Here is a 16,613-nt window from a genome sequence, read left to right as displayed (position 1 = left end):
GGGCGGTTACGCTTTGAACGTCGGGGAAGAGGGTGGTTACGTTTCAATTATGGGGGCGGTGGCGCGCTACTGCCGGACGTCGCCTCTCGTCGCCCTTTCCGCCTCGCCGATCGGGGAGGGAGGAAAACAAAGCGCTCCAGCACGGAGGTGCCGAGGCTTTTCACAGAAAAGCCCCTCACGTTCCAGGGCTATGCCTGCTTCATCCTTGCTCTGGCCTCTGGATTAGAGGGCGCCATCTTGAGTCTGAAACTACAGTCACGAGCGGAAGAGTGGAGGAGCTCTGGGGGGGGCCGCCTAACTTCTAGTGCCGGGGGTCAGGCACGGTGTTAGATTGCCGCTTAGCCAACAGTGCTGTACGTTACTGGCAAATTGGCCAGTTCTGTGGCAGTTGAAAATTGATACTGAACACTGCTGTGCGCTTCCACTACTTAATACTGTAATTCACGGTGGGACTGAAAGTGCTGCTGTCCCAAAAGAAGGGTAATGCACTCTTTTCCTTTTTCGTGCTGTATAAAAGCTCAAGAAAAATCTGAGGGGAGAATATGGTTTATAAAGATGTTTACACAGTTACATATAAAATGATTACGTGGAAATGCTTTTTTTCCAGCCTTTCTGCATTTTTGCTTGATTTCCCTTCCTAAAAGTAAATGCATTAAATCATAGGTGTGAAACCTGTTTTGTCACCCCTTGCAAAGTTAACTGTGGTTACTATGATTCTTGTTCTTGCTATCTACAGTCTGCTGTTAGTATAAAAAGTTGCATCCTTCATAAATTTTGGGGAGGGGGAACGATCCATGTTACAGTGATCCGCAAGATCAGAGACCTCAATATATAGTACCAGTTCTCACTGCAGCTAATATGTTCAGGCTATGCAAACCAGTGAGTTAGCCAGCGCTACGTTCTCTGAGTGGGTATAAAGAGAGGGAGAAACGTTCGTTACACTGATAAGAAAACCATGACTTTAAAAAGTGTCACCTTAGGCAAGGCTGGTTAGTGACACAGTACGTGTCCCTTCCACCTTGCCGCTCTGGAAGCCCATAGCAAACACAAATGTTCAATAACCCATACTAAACAGCATAGCCCTATGTTACTAGCTGGCCCACATGGACATTCAGGTCTTTTCTGCTCGTGACTAGTCTGACTAGACTTACTAAAAAGATTTAGGTAGTGAAGAATGCCTTTAGGCATTTAAATCTTGCTTCTGTCAATATTCATTATTGATTGACAACATAATCTTTAGGTGGTTTACATCTGCGGAGAGCTACTTTTCCAATAATAGTGAAAGCAGACAGTGCTAATTAAATCTCTGCAGCCCTGATAGGCTTTGCCAATCACAGGTTCTGGATTTGTGTACCAGTAGCAGGTTGATTCTGGGTATGCGCTGTTGAATTCTGTGTGAGCTTGATTCACTAGGCGTTCTCAAGACACATTTATCCTGAGCAAAATAAGGCAGGGAGGAGTCTTGTTTGGCTGTCGCTTCATATTATCTCTGCTCCACAGATCAAGTAGGCAAGAGACACTGTAAGAAATTTGTAATTGCCTACCATTAGCAGATGGCACTTTTGTAACTAAAAGCATAAATTACTGTCAGGTTTGACCCTGGACCTGTGCTGCAGTGAAGAAGCTGCAACAAAAGAGATTCTTTATTAGAGATTTTTCATTTCGCTTCTTGCAGTTCAGCTAGGTCTGTAATTAGATGCATTCATCTGAGTAATTGTACATCTGTTTTCAAATCCTATTTTTCCCCAGTTTGAAGTTGGGAGTTTAGTACAGGTCCTGATCGCTGATGTTAGCACTGTGTGGTGGTTACTTAACACTCAGTACTGATTACATTGGGATGCTAGGCATTCTGGTAAACAAACATATCAGCAAAAAACATCTAATTTGATACTTTTGCACTTCATACAAAACTAGAGAGGATTGTCTGAGTGGTGAAAACACTCACCTGGCATATGGGAGAGGGAGCGGCAGGGCCCTGAGTACACCAACAGGCCTCAGCTGCCCAGCCCTGGCTCACCTGGGTGCCCTGCCAGCACACCCTCTGCCTATTGGTACACTGGAGCTCCATTTACGCCCAGGCCAGAGGCCTTCAGACTTAGCCTGAGCAGTGTTGTGAGTAGGCCTGTCCTTATGCCTCTCTGCTCTGTTGCTGTGTCATTGACAGGTGTTTCTGGCTTGGCCTTAAGTCATCACCTTGCCTTTGCCTGGTACTCGCTGGACTGTTGGTAGAGCCTGTTGTTGCTGCCACTGCCCCTGCGTGAGTACCTTGGGACTCATCACTTGAAGAGGTTGCTACCCTTACCTGCGCTTTGGTTGCTCTTGCCTTCCAGCTTGTCCTCCCTCACAGAGCACCTGCCTTCTTGCTGCTCTCAGGGCAGGTAGACTCGCATGCCTGTTACTGAATGATCCTCTTGATACACTTCAGAGAAGTGGAGATCTGCGTTCTGCTCTCTTTTCCTAAACTCAACAGAGGAGCTAGAAAACTGCCTTCTTGCCTCCAAGGCCGATAAGCTAGCCGTTACTTTAATGGGCAACGAGGCCTGGAGGTATGGCCGCAGCTCCTGCCTGCGCTTGTGCAGCGGGGCCACCAGGTGGCGAAGCTGCTGCTCCTGGCACGCCGCTTGCTGCAGCAGCCGTTAATGAGCCTGAATGAGGGGGGTTGAGCACTGAGCGCCTGCTGCACTTGCGCAGGCTTGTAGGTAGCGAGTAGTGACTTTCTGTTAGGTTTATTTAGGAATATAGGAGAGGAACAGAGATAAGATTTTCTACCTGTACATAGTTTATGGAAGTATTAATTGGCTTGGCAGTATGATTGCACTACACAAAGCACTGTGATGTTAATGTATAAGCTAGTTCAGGTAGCAAAGCAGTTTAACAGCATGTTACAGAGTTATCTGTGCTAATTATGCACCTCAGAGGACTTTTAAACTAGCCTGGCTATCCCTGTGCTACAACAGTGTGTGCAGTATAAATACAGTTTAAGATAAAATAGGTTTCCACCAACCAAACCTGTATAGAATATTTTAAACTTAGGTTTTATCTGAACTTTAAATAACACCAATTGTTTTCTGATTACTTTTCAGTTCTATGTGTTCCTGTGCTTGCTGATTCAATCTGGACATGAAAGCACTGAAGAAGCATGCACTTTGGATGAAATTTGGCTGAATTCTTAAGACATAAGAGGTACTTATTATTGAAATTGTTAATACAGCAATCCATGCATTAGTTAAAAATATAAATAATAACTTGACATGGTGTTAGTTGAATTCTTAGTTCTAGCTGTTAAAAGCTAATATTCATAATTCTTCCTTTACTGTCTTCTTTTTCATCCTTATCCCCTTCCTTCTCTCTGTCTTAAAAGATCTCCATTTTTAATTTCCTGTGGTTGCAGATCTCTGCTTTTCTTAAAGGGCAAGGTTTTACACTAGGCTTTAGCAGCACTTGTATTGAAGCTCCTTCTGAGCTCTATTCATATAATGTACAATTCGGAATTCAACACTAAGGATGCTTTTTCTGCTGCACCTAAGAATTTTCTCTTTAGCAGGAACATCTTATTTTTTCTTTCATAGTGAGGTGATGACAAATAGATGTTCTCTGATGTAAAAGTAAAGTGAGACAGTGTAGTATTGAAGTAACTGATGTTTCATTTTCACATGTATTAAAAGGAAGATTTTATATAAAGGTTCTCTGATTGTTTGAGAGAGCTACCACATAATGTAGCTTCTGTTATGATCTGTAAGGTGTAGTTTGATATGGCAAAAATAATGCAAAAGATTCATAGTTGCTGTAAATAGAAATTGTATATAACCAGTGAGAAACTGGAATTAGATTGAATTTAAATGTTTAAAAATAAAAACTGTTTTTCATAACTACTGCAGGTGTCAAAGAATGAACCAAAACACTGAGTGCTGTAAAGAAATCCTTTTCACATGACCAAAAGATAAGCTGAATAGCAGATGAAGGCATAGAGATAGAAAACTTTGTGACAGCTTGAATACTGTTCTTACTTCTGCAAAGATATTCTTTGTGACTGCAGGAACCTTTTTAAACTCTCTGGCTTGCTTCCCTACCTGCTAAGCTGTGAGAAGGTCAGATGTGTAAATTCTCCACACACAGGTTAAGAGGAGTTTTAAGCATGGTGGAAGACAGGATCAGAATTAAAATGATTTTGCTAAATTGGCAAGGTAATCTGGAACCAGTAATATGAAGTGGAATGAAAACAAATTGAAAGCGCTGCCTTTCATAGGAGAAAACCAAAATGGAGAAATGCAAAATGGGAAATAATTGGGTAAAAAATACTATTACAGAAAAGAGCATGAAGATTGCATTAGGCCAGAAATATGAATTTGAATCAAAAAAAATCATATATTAGGAAGGATGCCAATATGTAAGGCAAGGATGAACCTATTCTATTGTGTTTGGAGCTAATGAGACTTCAGTAGACTACTAAGCCCAGTTTTGCAGAGCATACTTTAAGAAAGAAGTAAACAAAGTGGAATGATTTGGAGGAAGGAAAGCAAAGGTATTAATCTTAGCAAGCATGACATACAAAGACTTATAGGAGATGAGAACCTTTCTCTGCTATGTAAAAGGTAAGTATATTGTATCCAAGAGTAACAGCTTAATTTGTGGTCAAGGGAAACTTGGACTGAATATGAAGAAAAACCTACAAGCAATAAGGCATTTGTGGCATCACCATCATCATGGGTTGGTAAATCACAGGGCTATTCTTGCCATGTAATCTGTCAGGTTTCTTGGCTTGCACTCCAGGTCAGTTGTTCCAGAGGTTGGTGCTGAAGAACGTTATTAAGAAGAACACATCTATTCCTCCAAGTGAGAAAGAGGGGGGAGAGGGTGGTGGGGATGATCAGGTTGATGAGGAGGTGTCATCAGACAGAAGTCAGGGTAGGTGGGAGTGGGTAGCAGCAGAGGTTGTAGGAGAGAAGAGACAGGAGCAGGATGTGGGCAGAAAAAGTTGGTAACAGAAAGGGCAAAAAATGAGGTAGTTAAAGGACTAGAAAGTGAAAAGGTATTGGAAGAGTGGGGGCAGACAGACCTGCAAACCTCAGGTTTTAGGCAAATATTCTGCTTCTGTGCATGAGGATGGACTGGATGACCTCAAGGTGGCCTTTTTCAGTCCTGTATCTTGTAGCTGTCATAACTGCAATGAAGCATTTGACTCCTCATCTGCAAAGCAAATCTATGTTCTTAACTGCTGAATATCAATGAAAAATTCATTCTTATTGCTACTACAAATTATCATATTGAATATGATTATTTTCACACTTCTCAAAAAAACAGTGTACGAAACAACTTTCTTCAACTTGTAGGCAAACCCATTCATTGAGAAACTAGTAGTGAGCTATGATGGATTCTACTGACACCTGGCAGTCTTACTGTGATTCCACTTCAAACTGGGGCATGGAGTTAGGGCAACAGGAGAAATGCTTGAACGTAGGGCGATGAAGTCTTTCATCTTGTGCTGTTGTGACCCAATGCAGCTAAATCTTCATGTGCATCTGGACTTATTACTGACCCTTGATAACAGTGAAAGACTTTGCATACCCTTCTTCAAAACTGAGATCTGCATGTTGCAGACTGTCACAATTTACAGAACTCAGATGTCAGTGGAGATGCCTAATTTCCTCTAGAAAATGGGTCCCCTGTTCCCAGATGTGTAATGGGGAATAATGAATAAATAGTTGGGCAGCACTTTGAAAAGATGACAGCCTATCATCTTGATTAGTATTGACGCTTAGGTTGAGAAAAGGCTTATCTCCATGGACACCAAGGAGGGTAGAGGAACAATGCCAAGCGGGGAACCCCAATAATCTCATCTGAGAAATAGTTCCTCCCTGGGCTGTCACAGACAGGCAAGCAGCCCCATTGTCTGGGCGTGAAACCTGTCAAGGTGAGAACGGGAAAGGCTCTCCTGATCACCTTTCAGGCTGAAGGCGTTTCTACCTACAAGGGTGTAAGACTTGTTATGGGATGCAAAGGAAGAGCATCTTGAGCTTGTACAAGACTTATTATGGGATGTTTAGGGGAGGAACCAAATGCAGGAAAAGGGAGGAATCAAGGTGGCAGGGAGGACCACATGTGGGGAAAATGGATAAGAAGATAAAAGGGCTGATTGTGTATAAAAACATACGCTTGTCTGGCCATGCCTGGTGCTTGATCACTGTCCTATATTGTTACCCAACTCCATTTCTAACTATTTTTCTGGGTGAGGGGACTCTTTATTCTGTATGCATGGGTGTGTATGGAGGTCTACGTGCCAGCAACTGGAGTGGAGACCACAGGTCATAGGGGCCTTTGCCTCTGCAGTGCCAGCAACTGGAGAGACCAGAGTGTGTGCATATTATGTGGGTACATATGCCGGTGTGATTGCTAGTGAATATCAAGCTAAACTAGCTGGCAAGTAGAGTAAGAGGCTTGAGAGCAAGGTATCAAAGCTGCCTTAAGTCTGGGCTGGATATTGGAGAGACCAGAGGATCTGCAAGGCATCAGGAGGCCCAAGCGAGCTACTGGGACGATTATGGGATCTGCGGGTCAACTAAGAGACCTGTTTGCATGTGCCTGTCTGTGAGGCAACCCAAGGCGACAGTTACCGGGTAGATAGTGTCTAAGTTACAGGGGGATCCATAGTGTGCGTGTGTGTCTGGGGGGTGTTCATTTATGTTTCTGAGCAAGGAGGTCTGTACCAGCAACTGGGGCAGCAGGCCTTGGGGGCTCACGTGCCCAGGTGCCTGCTGCAGGGGAGAGCAGGGACCCGGGGCAGCTTATGGGTGGGCTGAGTGTCTAAGAGCAGTTACTGGAGGCATCCATGTTGTATACATGCACGTATATATCCATGTATTTCCTACTAGCAGATCTACATCCTGACTTGCTAGAGAGAGGAAAAGGAGGAGTGCCATTGCTACTGTTTGTGTTTGTGCAAGTGCTGAGTGTTTCTGTCTGTGTTGAACTGTGTGGCCAGCTGTGTGTATGTGTATACACATTGTGTGTGTGTGTGCCTTTTGGGAGTACGTGCTCAGCCTTGCTACTGGCCGGATCTGGTGACATGGAGCTGTGGCAGCCTTGCCTCTGTAAGGCTACCCAATCTGGCAGCTCCTAACACTGACAACATAAATTGATATAGTTGTGGAAACAATGTAAATGATTATTTTTATGATGATACTTGCAAAGGTGGACACTCTATTGGAGAAATGGAATACAATATATAATTTTCTAAAATGGTGGTGAGACACATCAGGTTAGTTCTATTTTATATTGATAAGGTGCCTTCTGCTTTTATGTTTAATTTTGACTAATTTTCTTTACTGGAAACATCTCATTGTAACTGCCTCAATTTTTTATTCTTTATATAAAACTACCTTCCTCATAGTTTAAAATTATCTTCATGTAATTGCTTTATTTCCCTATTAATTACTTCATTATGATTTCCCTAGTAAATTCATTTTCTGTTGACCCATAGTTACCTCCAAGTTCTATCACTAGTATCCCATACAATTCAAAATCTAATGAGGTAAACTAGTTTTGAAAATAAGATTGTATTTGAGCTAATATGGAAAGTGATTCACTTGAAGACTGTACCTCAACAGTGGAACTCCTAAGAGAACAAATGAGATGTTATATTAACTGAACCACCATGGTATCCCTGAAGTCCAGTTACCAATTGCCTGGAGGGAAATATATCCTTAATGAATTAACAGATGTATTTTCTTCATTTAATCTTGGTTTTATATGATCATATTTCTCTTCTGCTGGTTTCCATTAAAATAGCTGCTTTTGTTATTCACTGGCATTAAACTCCATGAAGCTTTAACTTCTGTACCAGTTAACTTCAACAGTTAACCACCTTCTGTTGATTCCTTTGTGCTTTAAGCTTTCCAGCAGAAGGGGACGTCGCATACATATGCAAAAATTGGTGTGCAATATGTGATGGCTACTGACTATAAAAAAAGTGGAATTAAAAAAAAAAATTCGCTCTGCATTTTATTTCTTTTTAAATAAATGTTTCGCATCTCCCATTAGTACAGATCATTCAGGTCTGAGGAAAGTTACTGGCCTTTTTTGTGATTCCATCAAAAAGACAAGATCTGCCCTAGGCACCAAATGAAATAATATAAAAGTACTCCTCCCAAGTCAGGGATGTCTGATTCCTAGAAGGCCCCGTTCCCATCTCTTGAGGCCTTTGCAGACACACCAGTTTTTGCACATCCATGTATCACCACGGTCCACACTACTCAGGCCTCCAGAAGCAGATTATATAGAATGGATTAGCTAGGCATTGCTTCATGCTCCAGTTACCTGTTAAACAGAAGCTGTGTGACCATTTTTTTTGTTTCAGCTACAGTAAACAGCTATCATTAGCTACTGCCTTGTGTGGAAATAACAATCTAAGTCATCCTAAGCTGAAACTGATCCCCAAGAAATAATTCCATCAGATCCAAATTTTCTGTATGCTAATTCCATCAACACAAGCTAAATTAGAATTGCTTTTAAAATATCTTTTAAGTAGCATCTAGTCATGGTTTTGTATAAACTTTGCAGCATCAATCTGTGATAAATGAAAGTTTGTAATGCAGTCTCTTGCTCAGAAGACTAAACACTGCTAGCAACTTTTAAAGATCTTGCAATCCACTTAAAATGAAAGTTTTTTTCAAGATGCCTACAAATTATAACTAGACAGCATAAGTTTACAATGTTTTTATTATGATATCCATGATAAAATGTTTCTTCTGTGAAAACTGTTATTCACCATCAGTAAAGTCTTGACACATTAGAGAAAATTCTCATGTGAATTTTTCATAAATTCCGCAGTCTACTGAAAACTGAAGTAATATACATTGATTTAGATTTTACAAATAAATCAACAATTCTAAATGTCCAAAATGTTGCAACATTTAAACTTAACATACATCTTTTAAATACTTACTGCAAGCAGTGTTAAAGGGACACTGTCAAACTCTTATGGACTAAAACTTTGTAGTCTTAAACAAAAATAGTCAGAGCCAGTTACTTCATATTTAAAACATGTCATTTACTTAGTAGTGAATTTCTGATAGTACAAAAATAATGTTAAGACTCGCAACTTCTTTCAATGGGATTACAGCAGCGGTTTACTAACATACCATTCCAGGCTATGTTCACATTAAGCTCACTGCTGATTTGGGAAATATTCCAGGGATTTTTGTAGATAACAGCAATTGTCAAGTTTCTTCCTTGACATAGACTTCATAGGCTTAAGCATGGTTTAACATGGTGTTTTGCCTGTGATCTGAACATTTAAGGCTCTTGTAGCTGATACTGAGCACAGCTGGAACTGAGCACAGATTTAAACACAAGTGATAGACAGTATCTTTCCTTTTGAATTGGCATGCCTGTGAGCCTCCTGATAGGAGCTTAGGCTTCCCAATACAGCAGAATCAGGTTTTAGGGCTCCTAAGACTGGATTAAATAAAACAGAACTGTACAACACAAAACTAAGTTAGTGTGATCTCACTTGACTAATTAACACTGGTAAATTTTTTTTTTAATCAACTTAAGTTCAATATTGGTGGGCTTTATGAAAGAATAGATATCTCTTGTCTACTGTGGGTATCACCGATACTGTTACAGCCTTCACAGAGCATAAAGATTTGTATCGGTATTATGCTACAGGTGGTTTATTTGCAGAAATTCAATCAAATGTTATTTCTGGGTAAGCTGTAACACATGGTCTCATCCAGATAACTGGTGTAAGCTTTCCCACCACAGATCGGCATGATTGCCCATCTGTGAATCCTTGCCCCTCAAGAATAATTTGGGACTGCTACCTAAATAACAGCAGGTGTCAGTCAGCAGGGAAAGAAAGAAAACCACAATGTGAAATTTCTTTTGTGCCTCTTCACTGAATGACTTCTTCCACCCCAGACTGACTACATTTTTTCCTCTGGCCCTATGAGACCAATATAAATAGTTCTTAGCTTCATTTGTGACAAGTCTATCCACTAATTAAACATTCCTCAATAATACACTAAAATAGTTAAGATTTCTCTAAAAGAGAGACTATGATCCAAGTGATAACCTGTCTTCCAAGTATGACATTGTTACATCTGTCCACCTACTTGCAATTTTGCCTCAGCTTATAAAGGGAAATAGGCACTGCTATCAAGAACTGTGCATGTCACAACCTCTCAGTACTACTATTGGTGGAGGATATATTCAAATACTAAAAACAGGAGTGCATTCAGCTATGAAAAGAGAAGAAAAATATTATGTGAGATCTCCTCCTTCATAAATTTTGATCAAAAATACTTTTATTTTGCATCTAGATTCTAAAGTAGGTTTTTTTTCTCCCCTCATCAGAATTTAGCCTATTGAGAAGACCACTAATTTCTAACCCCCGTGCCTTAAAGCCCATAATTTGAGCTTGCTTTCTATTTGGTATCATCAGAGGGAAAAAAAAATGCTTCCACATAAAGGGAAAGCCAAACAAGTAAGATTAAACTCTGCTAAGTTTGAGGAAAACGTTAAGAGAAAAACCAATCTTGTTAGGAAAGTATGTATGTTCATATACAAAAATAACATCAGACAGTGTCCTTTTACAGAAGCTAAATATATAAGCTATTAGAATAAATACACAAACTTTAACCATTTCAACAACTTTTAAAAATATCACACTTCCACCCCAATAAGCAAGTTACAACGTCATTTAACATTTTTTCAATGCATTCAACTTTTTTTCGAATAGACTCAAATGCAATGCTCTTTACTTCTCATAACAATATAAGTACCAGAACGTTTCATATGCAAATGGTAAACAGTTCAAGTTACATTCACTCCATGGTAACAAGTGTACAAGATGTTTAATCCAGTGTCTGCAGTAGGACAAGGGAACGGTAGAGCCTCAATGCTCTGTGGTGGGGGAGAAGGACGAACAGCCAAGTTACAATCCAGCCACATAAAAATACTTTTAAACACAAATAAAACCTTTACCCTAATGCTACATCAAAAAAGTTTCAGGCATGAGTTTTAGGCATGTAAAACCTTTCATTTTGGTATTTCATATGTATCTGTCAGAATCATATCAAAAATAAAGCAATGTATTTCAAATTGCAGTCAAATGGCAATCACAATACATGTGCAAACACGCCCTGAAAAATAGAAAGAAAAACGGTAGCTTTGGCTAAGCTACTAGCTTATGTATTTCTTTAAAAAATAGGAATAAAGTAGGCAAAATAAGGAGTATTTTTACAGCTCATCCATATCAATTTGCCAGCTCTTTACTAATGCATACGGCTTTTGCCTTTCTCAATGCTTTCACAAGCCATTTGGTTTTGCAACAGGGAATAAATCACACAAAATGCACTGTCACGAAGAAGCGGCTCTAGAATTTGTAATACGAAGTGCTATGCTTGCAATGGATCTCATGGCACAAGTGGAAACTCTGTGACAAACTCCAGCTTGTGAAATGTAGTTGGAAGCTAAACGATACAGCCTTTCTGCTCCAAAGGTGTTAAAATGCCCGGGGAGTACCTTCTCCACAAGACCTCTGTCCACTAACTCTATGAGACGCTGGCAGGTTGCAACATAGTCACTTATTCTGCTGTAGGGAAGCCAGTCAATCATGGATCCATCGTACACAACATCTCCACTGAACAGAATCTTCCGGTCTTTGTCATGTAAGCAAATACTGCCTCTTGAATGACCAGGCATGTGCATGACAGTAAGCTGTCGGTCTCCAAGGCTGATCACATCCCCTGCAAACAGATAGGGTAAGGAAACGTATGCATTTGTTGTGCCTATTAAACATCACAAAAAAGTACGAGCTAGGCAGCTGTTGAGAGTTTATACGTGCTACGTATCCACAACAGTGGGAACAGGGGCTTTTTTTCTTGCCCAGTGCCAAAGCAGCCTTTTAAAAATACATTTGACAACAGTCAAATACAAACAGTAGGCAGCAGGGGCTTGGGCGATATTAATGGGATTTCCCATGTCCCAGGGAACCTATTCCCATTCTAAAGAATTAAATAACGGAAAAAGAAATACAATAGAAATAAAAGAGGAACCAAACAGAACACATCTTAGTGTCTCCCGTGAAAGTTTACAGAGTGAGTATTTCACAGTTTATTAAATTTTACCCTCACTTAATTCAGAGTTGCACCGCAGTTGCTTCTGAAACGCACAAGGACAGAACTCACATTGCTGGGGGAGGAGCAAGACTGGCTTCCAAACGCTTTTTTCATCTTGTGGAATCAGAGGTATAAACATAGAATGCTTAACTTTAGGCCGTTTGTTTCACTGGCCTAAACTTAAATACTTTGTAATCCTTCTAGCCACTGAGCTGGTATTGTTCAGCAGTAAGTCAGCGTAGAGATGGAGAACCAGCTAAGTAAATCTGCTGTTAATTTTAAGTGGTAACGACTGCTCTATTATACATTTATAAAAGCAATTAATTTGGAGGTGGTAATATGTAAACTTAAGGGCAGACTGCATTGGGAAAGAAGACCAATATATGAGCAATCTTCTCATCAGCAGCTGCTTCATAGCTATATAATCCTGCATTATCAAGCAAACAGATTTCATAAGCACAAGGTACTTTTAATCTATAATTCTGAGTCTCTGTTAATTCTTTCAGAATTGGCAGAACCAAGAATCTAGCCTACTGTACATTTTTTTTGTTCCTCGCTGAGGGCTGTGGATGGCTTGAAGACTCTGCAAAGCAGGCGGCACACTCTACAAAACTGAAAATATCAGTTTAGTTATTACAAGAGCCCCATAAACAAAGCAGTATTAGCACAGAAGTAAGGAGAAGAGCCCAGGATTCCAGATAATTCAAACATTTTAAAAATGAATTTAGCTCAGAAGTTTACACATTTCTTGTATTTAAATTGGGATGCTATCAAGATTTGATGTCACACTCAAACAAGGAAATGAGAGCAGTCAAAAATAGCTCTATCTGGAAAAAGGAGAGGAAGAGAAAAGAAAATAAAAAAAAGAAAAGCTACCAAGAGGTGGCTACAGAGCTACCAATAAATGTATATACTTTAAAGCTTGTCATCTTCAAAATATTCTGTTTTAGCCTATAACCACTGCTTCCTAGACTGCTGTCAAGTTTTAAGAATTCTCACCTGCACCCATTATTATCATAGCCCCCATCATAACCTGTATTCCTAATTCATAAACTTTACCTATTGATAACATCCCCTAACATCAACCAAATGCTATTCAAAAGGAAGAAAATACCATTTTGACAAAAATAAATAGGGATATTTTAACTCTATTTTAAGTCACACTTTTTTTCCATATATCAACAATTAAAATGTTCTTACCAAACTAAAATAAATCTCAAGACAAAGCAAAAGAGAGTTTTACAATGTTCATTGTTCATCCTAATTCTGACTGGCCTACCTGGACTGTCTTTAAGGATAGTTCACTACAGTGTGCTTATTACATTCCCAGTAGAATATTTAATCCTCTGCCCTTTTTGGACTTTTAAGAAATGCTTCATTTGGAAAAAACAAGAACTGGCCTTTTTATAAATCTTCAAAATGTAATCTCAGATTTTTTTTGTTCCAACTAAATCTAGAAAATAATCCAAATAAATCTCAACACTATAAATGTTCTACAGAAATTGCTTATACTACAAGAGGTTCATTACTATAAAATACAGTTTCCTGTACTGACAGCAAGAACATAATTACATAGCGTGCCTAGATTTGTAAAATATAAATAGATAAAAGCATGCATCTAACTTCTCTAGATTTCAACTATTTAGCAGACTGTTGTTCAAGTGTTCTTTCAAGTGTACCATGTTCTTTCCAAGTGAAATCTGCAGCTCGGGGAACCTCTTTAGGGGACTACCTCTTTCCGATATTGTTGGAACTGGCAGATTTTAGAAACCATCCTTCCATGACTTTGTTGTTGTTTTTGCTGTTGAGGAAGAAGGCAAACTGATTTTCTTCCTCTGCTCTTTCCTAGTATACAGTAAGCACCTTCTGTTATCTAAGTGTCCATACGCTTATATATTTACAGTTTCGTCTTTAACAACGGCGTAAGCTCCGCTGCGTGCATACCCTGTCATGCCTTGCGCAACTAACCAGTGATCGTGAGACAGACCTCTTTAATATAGTTTTGCTTGTTTTCTCTTCATGAAAAGGCGAAGCAACAGGCTACCGAGCAGGCCCGACGCCCGAGGAAAGGACGCAACTGCAGACAATCAGCTGCTGAGCTGTCCGCTCCCCCGGGACAGGCTGCCGGATTATGATTATTTCCGAAGCGGCACGATCAAGGAGAAGCATAACGACGGGGGCAGGATGAGGAAGACGAAAGGGGACGACGCTCCGCCTCGCCCATCCGCTGCCCCTTGGCACCGCCAGCTGCCGCCTTTCGCTCCGCGCGCGCCTCCCGCCCGCGACACCGCAACCCGCCGCCGCCCGCACCCGCGGGCCCCGCGGCGGCCCGGCCCGGCCCGGCCCGGCCCTTACCCTCCTGCAGGATGCGGGTGGGCCGCACGGGCGGCACGCGGAAGTGGCGGGCGCGCCAGCCGGGCCGCGGCGGCCGCACCACCTCGCTGTCCGACAGCCAGGTGACGGCCTCGTAGTTGTCGCCGCGGAGCAGCGCCCCCGCCTCGGCGCTGTGCACCGCCACCTCCTCGAACTGGTGCAGCCCGCCCGCGTGGTCGAAGTGCACGTGGGTGGCCACGGCCAGCAGCGGCCGCCGGCCCCCGCCGCCCGCCTCCGCCTCCGCCTCGGCCCCGGCCGCCGGCCCCAGCAGCCCGGCCGCCTGCAGGTAGTCCGGGAGGCTGCGCAGCCCCAGCCCGGTGTCGATGACCACGTCGCGCTGCGAGCCCCGCACCAGCCAGATGTTGGCCCGGTTGCCCGACTCGTAGAAGCGCTCCTGGATCCAGTAGATCCCGCCGCCCAGCGACTTGTGCGCGAACCACTCCAGCGCCGACATGCCGGGCCCTGCCGGCGGCGGCGGCGGCGGCGGCAGCAGCGGCTTCCCCCCCGCTGCTGCCGCCTGCCCGCTCGCCGCCGCGGAGCGGGGCGGGCGGAGCCTGAGCGGCGAGAACGGCGGCTCCGGCCGGCGCGGCGCGGCGCGGTGCGGTCCGGCCCGGCCCACTGCGGCAGGCGCGGGCTGGGGGCGGCGGCGGCGGTGAGTGGGGCGGGGCCCTGCGGCGGGGCCTCGGGCGGGGGCGGCCGCAGAGCCCCCTCCCCCCGCGCCGGCGGCCTCGTTAGCGCCCGGGATGGCGGGGGGGTTGTAACGGCTGCGTCTGCCTCCGCGGGCGGAGTGCCTTCAACCCGGCTCCCCCTGTGTAAAGTCGCCCTCAATCTTGGCACCGAGGCGTGCGGCCACCCTGGGGAGCGGGGGGGCTCCGCCGCCGGGGTGCCTCTAGGGTGAGTTAGTGTCCCTTCCTCCATCGTTTTTCTTAAATCATGCCGGGGCAGGTTGGGGGACGGAGGGGGACAAGTGGGAGGCACGCAGCGGGGGGGCAAGGCCGCCTCGGGAAAGGCAGCGGGAGGATGCGGGGGAAGGAGGGTCTGAGAAGACAAACGGTGAACAGTGTGTTTTTAAATCGCAGGGGATTGTGCTGGTTGCGACAAGTATTTTCGTCCTGCTTTAGCCTTCGGGGGCATCAGGTAACGCTCATTTTTTAAACTTCTGTGCTTTCTTCTTTTTACAACTTCCTTTCCACTGATGACACCCATCCCTGAAAAGTGTGGCAATGAACACGATCGGGAGACTTTGAGTCAAAGGAAAACTTGATTTACTGAAAGTTCATTCTGCTCCCTCTGATCACATTCTGAGTGATAAACAACAGCATTACTGCCAGCGGGAACAGTTCTACTGGCCTTTCCCTCCCTAACATCTCAGCTTTCTCCCTAATGCCTGAGCTTTCACATCCTTTAACTGATCAGGTGAACCATGCTATATGCAGTTTTAGAAGCATTTTAAAAGCTTAAATGCATGCTTTAGTGTAATCCTAAAGTTTGCTTTCTCATTTGTGGAATGAATGAGACAGGAACTATCCATATATATGAAAATGCACCTGAATGGTCCATTAGCCATCTATCACAGCAACTAAGAAGGGAGTTGTTTTGGTATTTTTGCCACAGTTAGCTAGTTGTAAAATTACAACTTGACCTTTCTCCTTTCATCTATGCTCATTGCTTTATGGTGTCAGTAAGCCCCAAAAAACTTCTTTTAATCATGAGTTGCCATAGAACTGCTAAATTGGAATACAGTTAGTTCTAAAGCTTGTTGTTGCACGTCAGACTAATTCACTATTTCAAGAAATTCTTATGCGGAGTTGATTTTACAGCAGAATTCAAAAAAATGGACTTCTATATTTGCTGTGTTTAATCTAAACAAGGTTCCCTTCCACACTAGCTGGTTGTCCCACACTTTTTTTTTTGTGTGATTTTTTCTTCAGTTGCTGGTTTCCTTTTTTCACGTCCAGGTAGTATAATTGCTTGTGTTTGGGACTTTTCTCTCTCTTCTATCTTTCTCCATTCTGCCAGGCTTACATCTTGTTTTTCGTCTTGTTTTCAGCTGATTTTGATGCTTCTTTTTATGTTTTCAGTTAATTAAATGCTCAGCCTTAGATTTCTATTTGCTGTCTC

General features: G+C 42.7%; 2 protein-coding genes and 1 long non-coding RNA gene across 3 annotated transcripts in view; 2 read left to right on the top strand and 1 right to left on the bottom strand.

Annotated features, from left to right (window-relative positions):
* The first annotated feature begins 36 nt into the window (after positions 1-36).
* Positions 37-14,435, top strand: LOC138064052 (uncharacterized). Its single transcript, XR_011137262.1, has 4 exons — positions 37-480; positions 2,165-2,257; positions 3,084-3,183; positions 14,147-14,435. It is a non-coding gene; the product is annotated as an uncharacterized lncRNA (long non-coding RNA).
* On the bottom strand, positions 8,698-15,006 carry LOC104150543 (acyl-coenzyme A thioesterase MBLAC2). Its single transcript, XM_068924778.1, has 2 exons — positions 14,475-15,006; positions 8,698-11,747 (listed from the first exon to the last, which is right to left on the bottom strand). The coding sequence occupies exons 1-2, from the start codon at positions 14,944-14,946 to the stop codon at positions 11,359-11,361; spliced, it is 861 nt and encodes a 286-aa protein (XP_068780879.1). The 5' UTR covers positions 14,947-15,006; the 3' UTR covers positions 8,698-11,358.
* The window catches only part of LOC104150159 (RNA polymerase III subunit G), a 17,808-nt gene continuing 15,704 nt past the window's right edge, over positions 14,510-16,613 (top strand). Inside the window, exons 1-2 of the mRNA XM_068924779.1 lie at positions 14,510-14,778; positions 15,572-15,629. The gene's annotated coding sequence lies outside the window, so the exon portion shown is untranslated. The remainder of the gene's footprint in view (positions 14,779-15,571; positions 15,630-16,613) is intronic.

This window comes from Struthio camelus, chromosome W (genome assembly GCF_040807025.1).
Source record: "Struthio camelus isolate bStrCam1 chromosome W, bStrCam1.hap1, whole genome shotgun sequence".
Classification (NCBI taxonomy): domain Eukaryota; kingdom Metazoa; phylum Chordata; class Aves; order Struthioniformes; family Struthionidae; genus Struthio; species Struthio camelus.
This window is presented reverse-complemented; position numbering and strand designations above follow the sequence as displayed.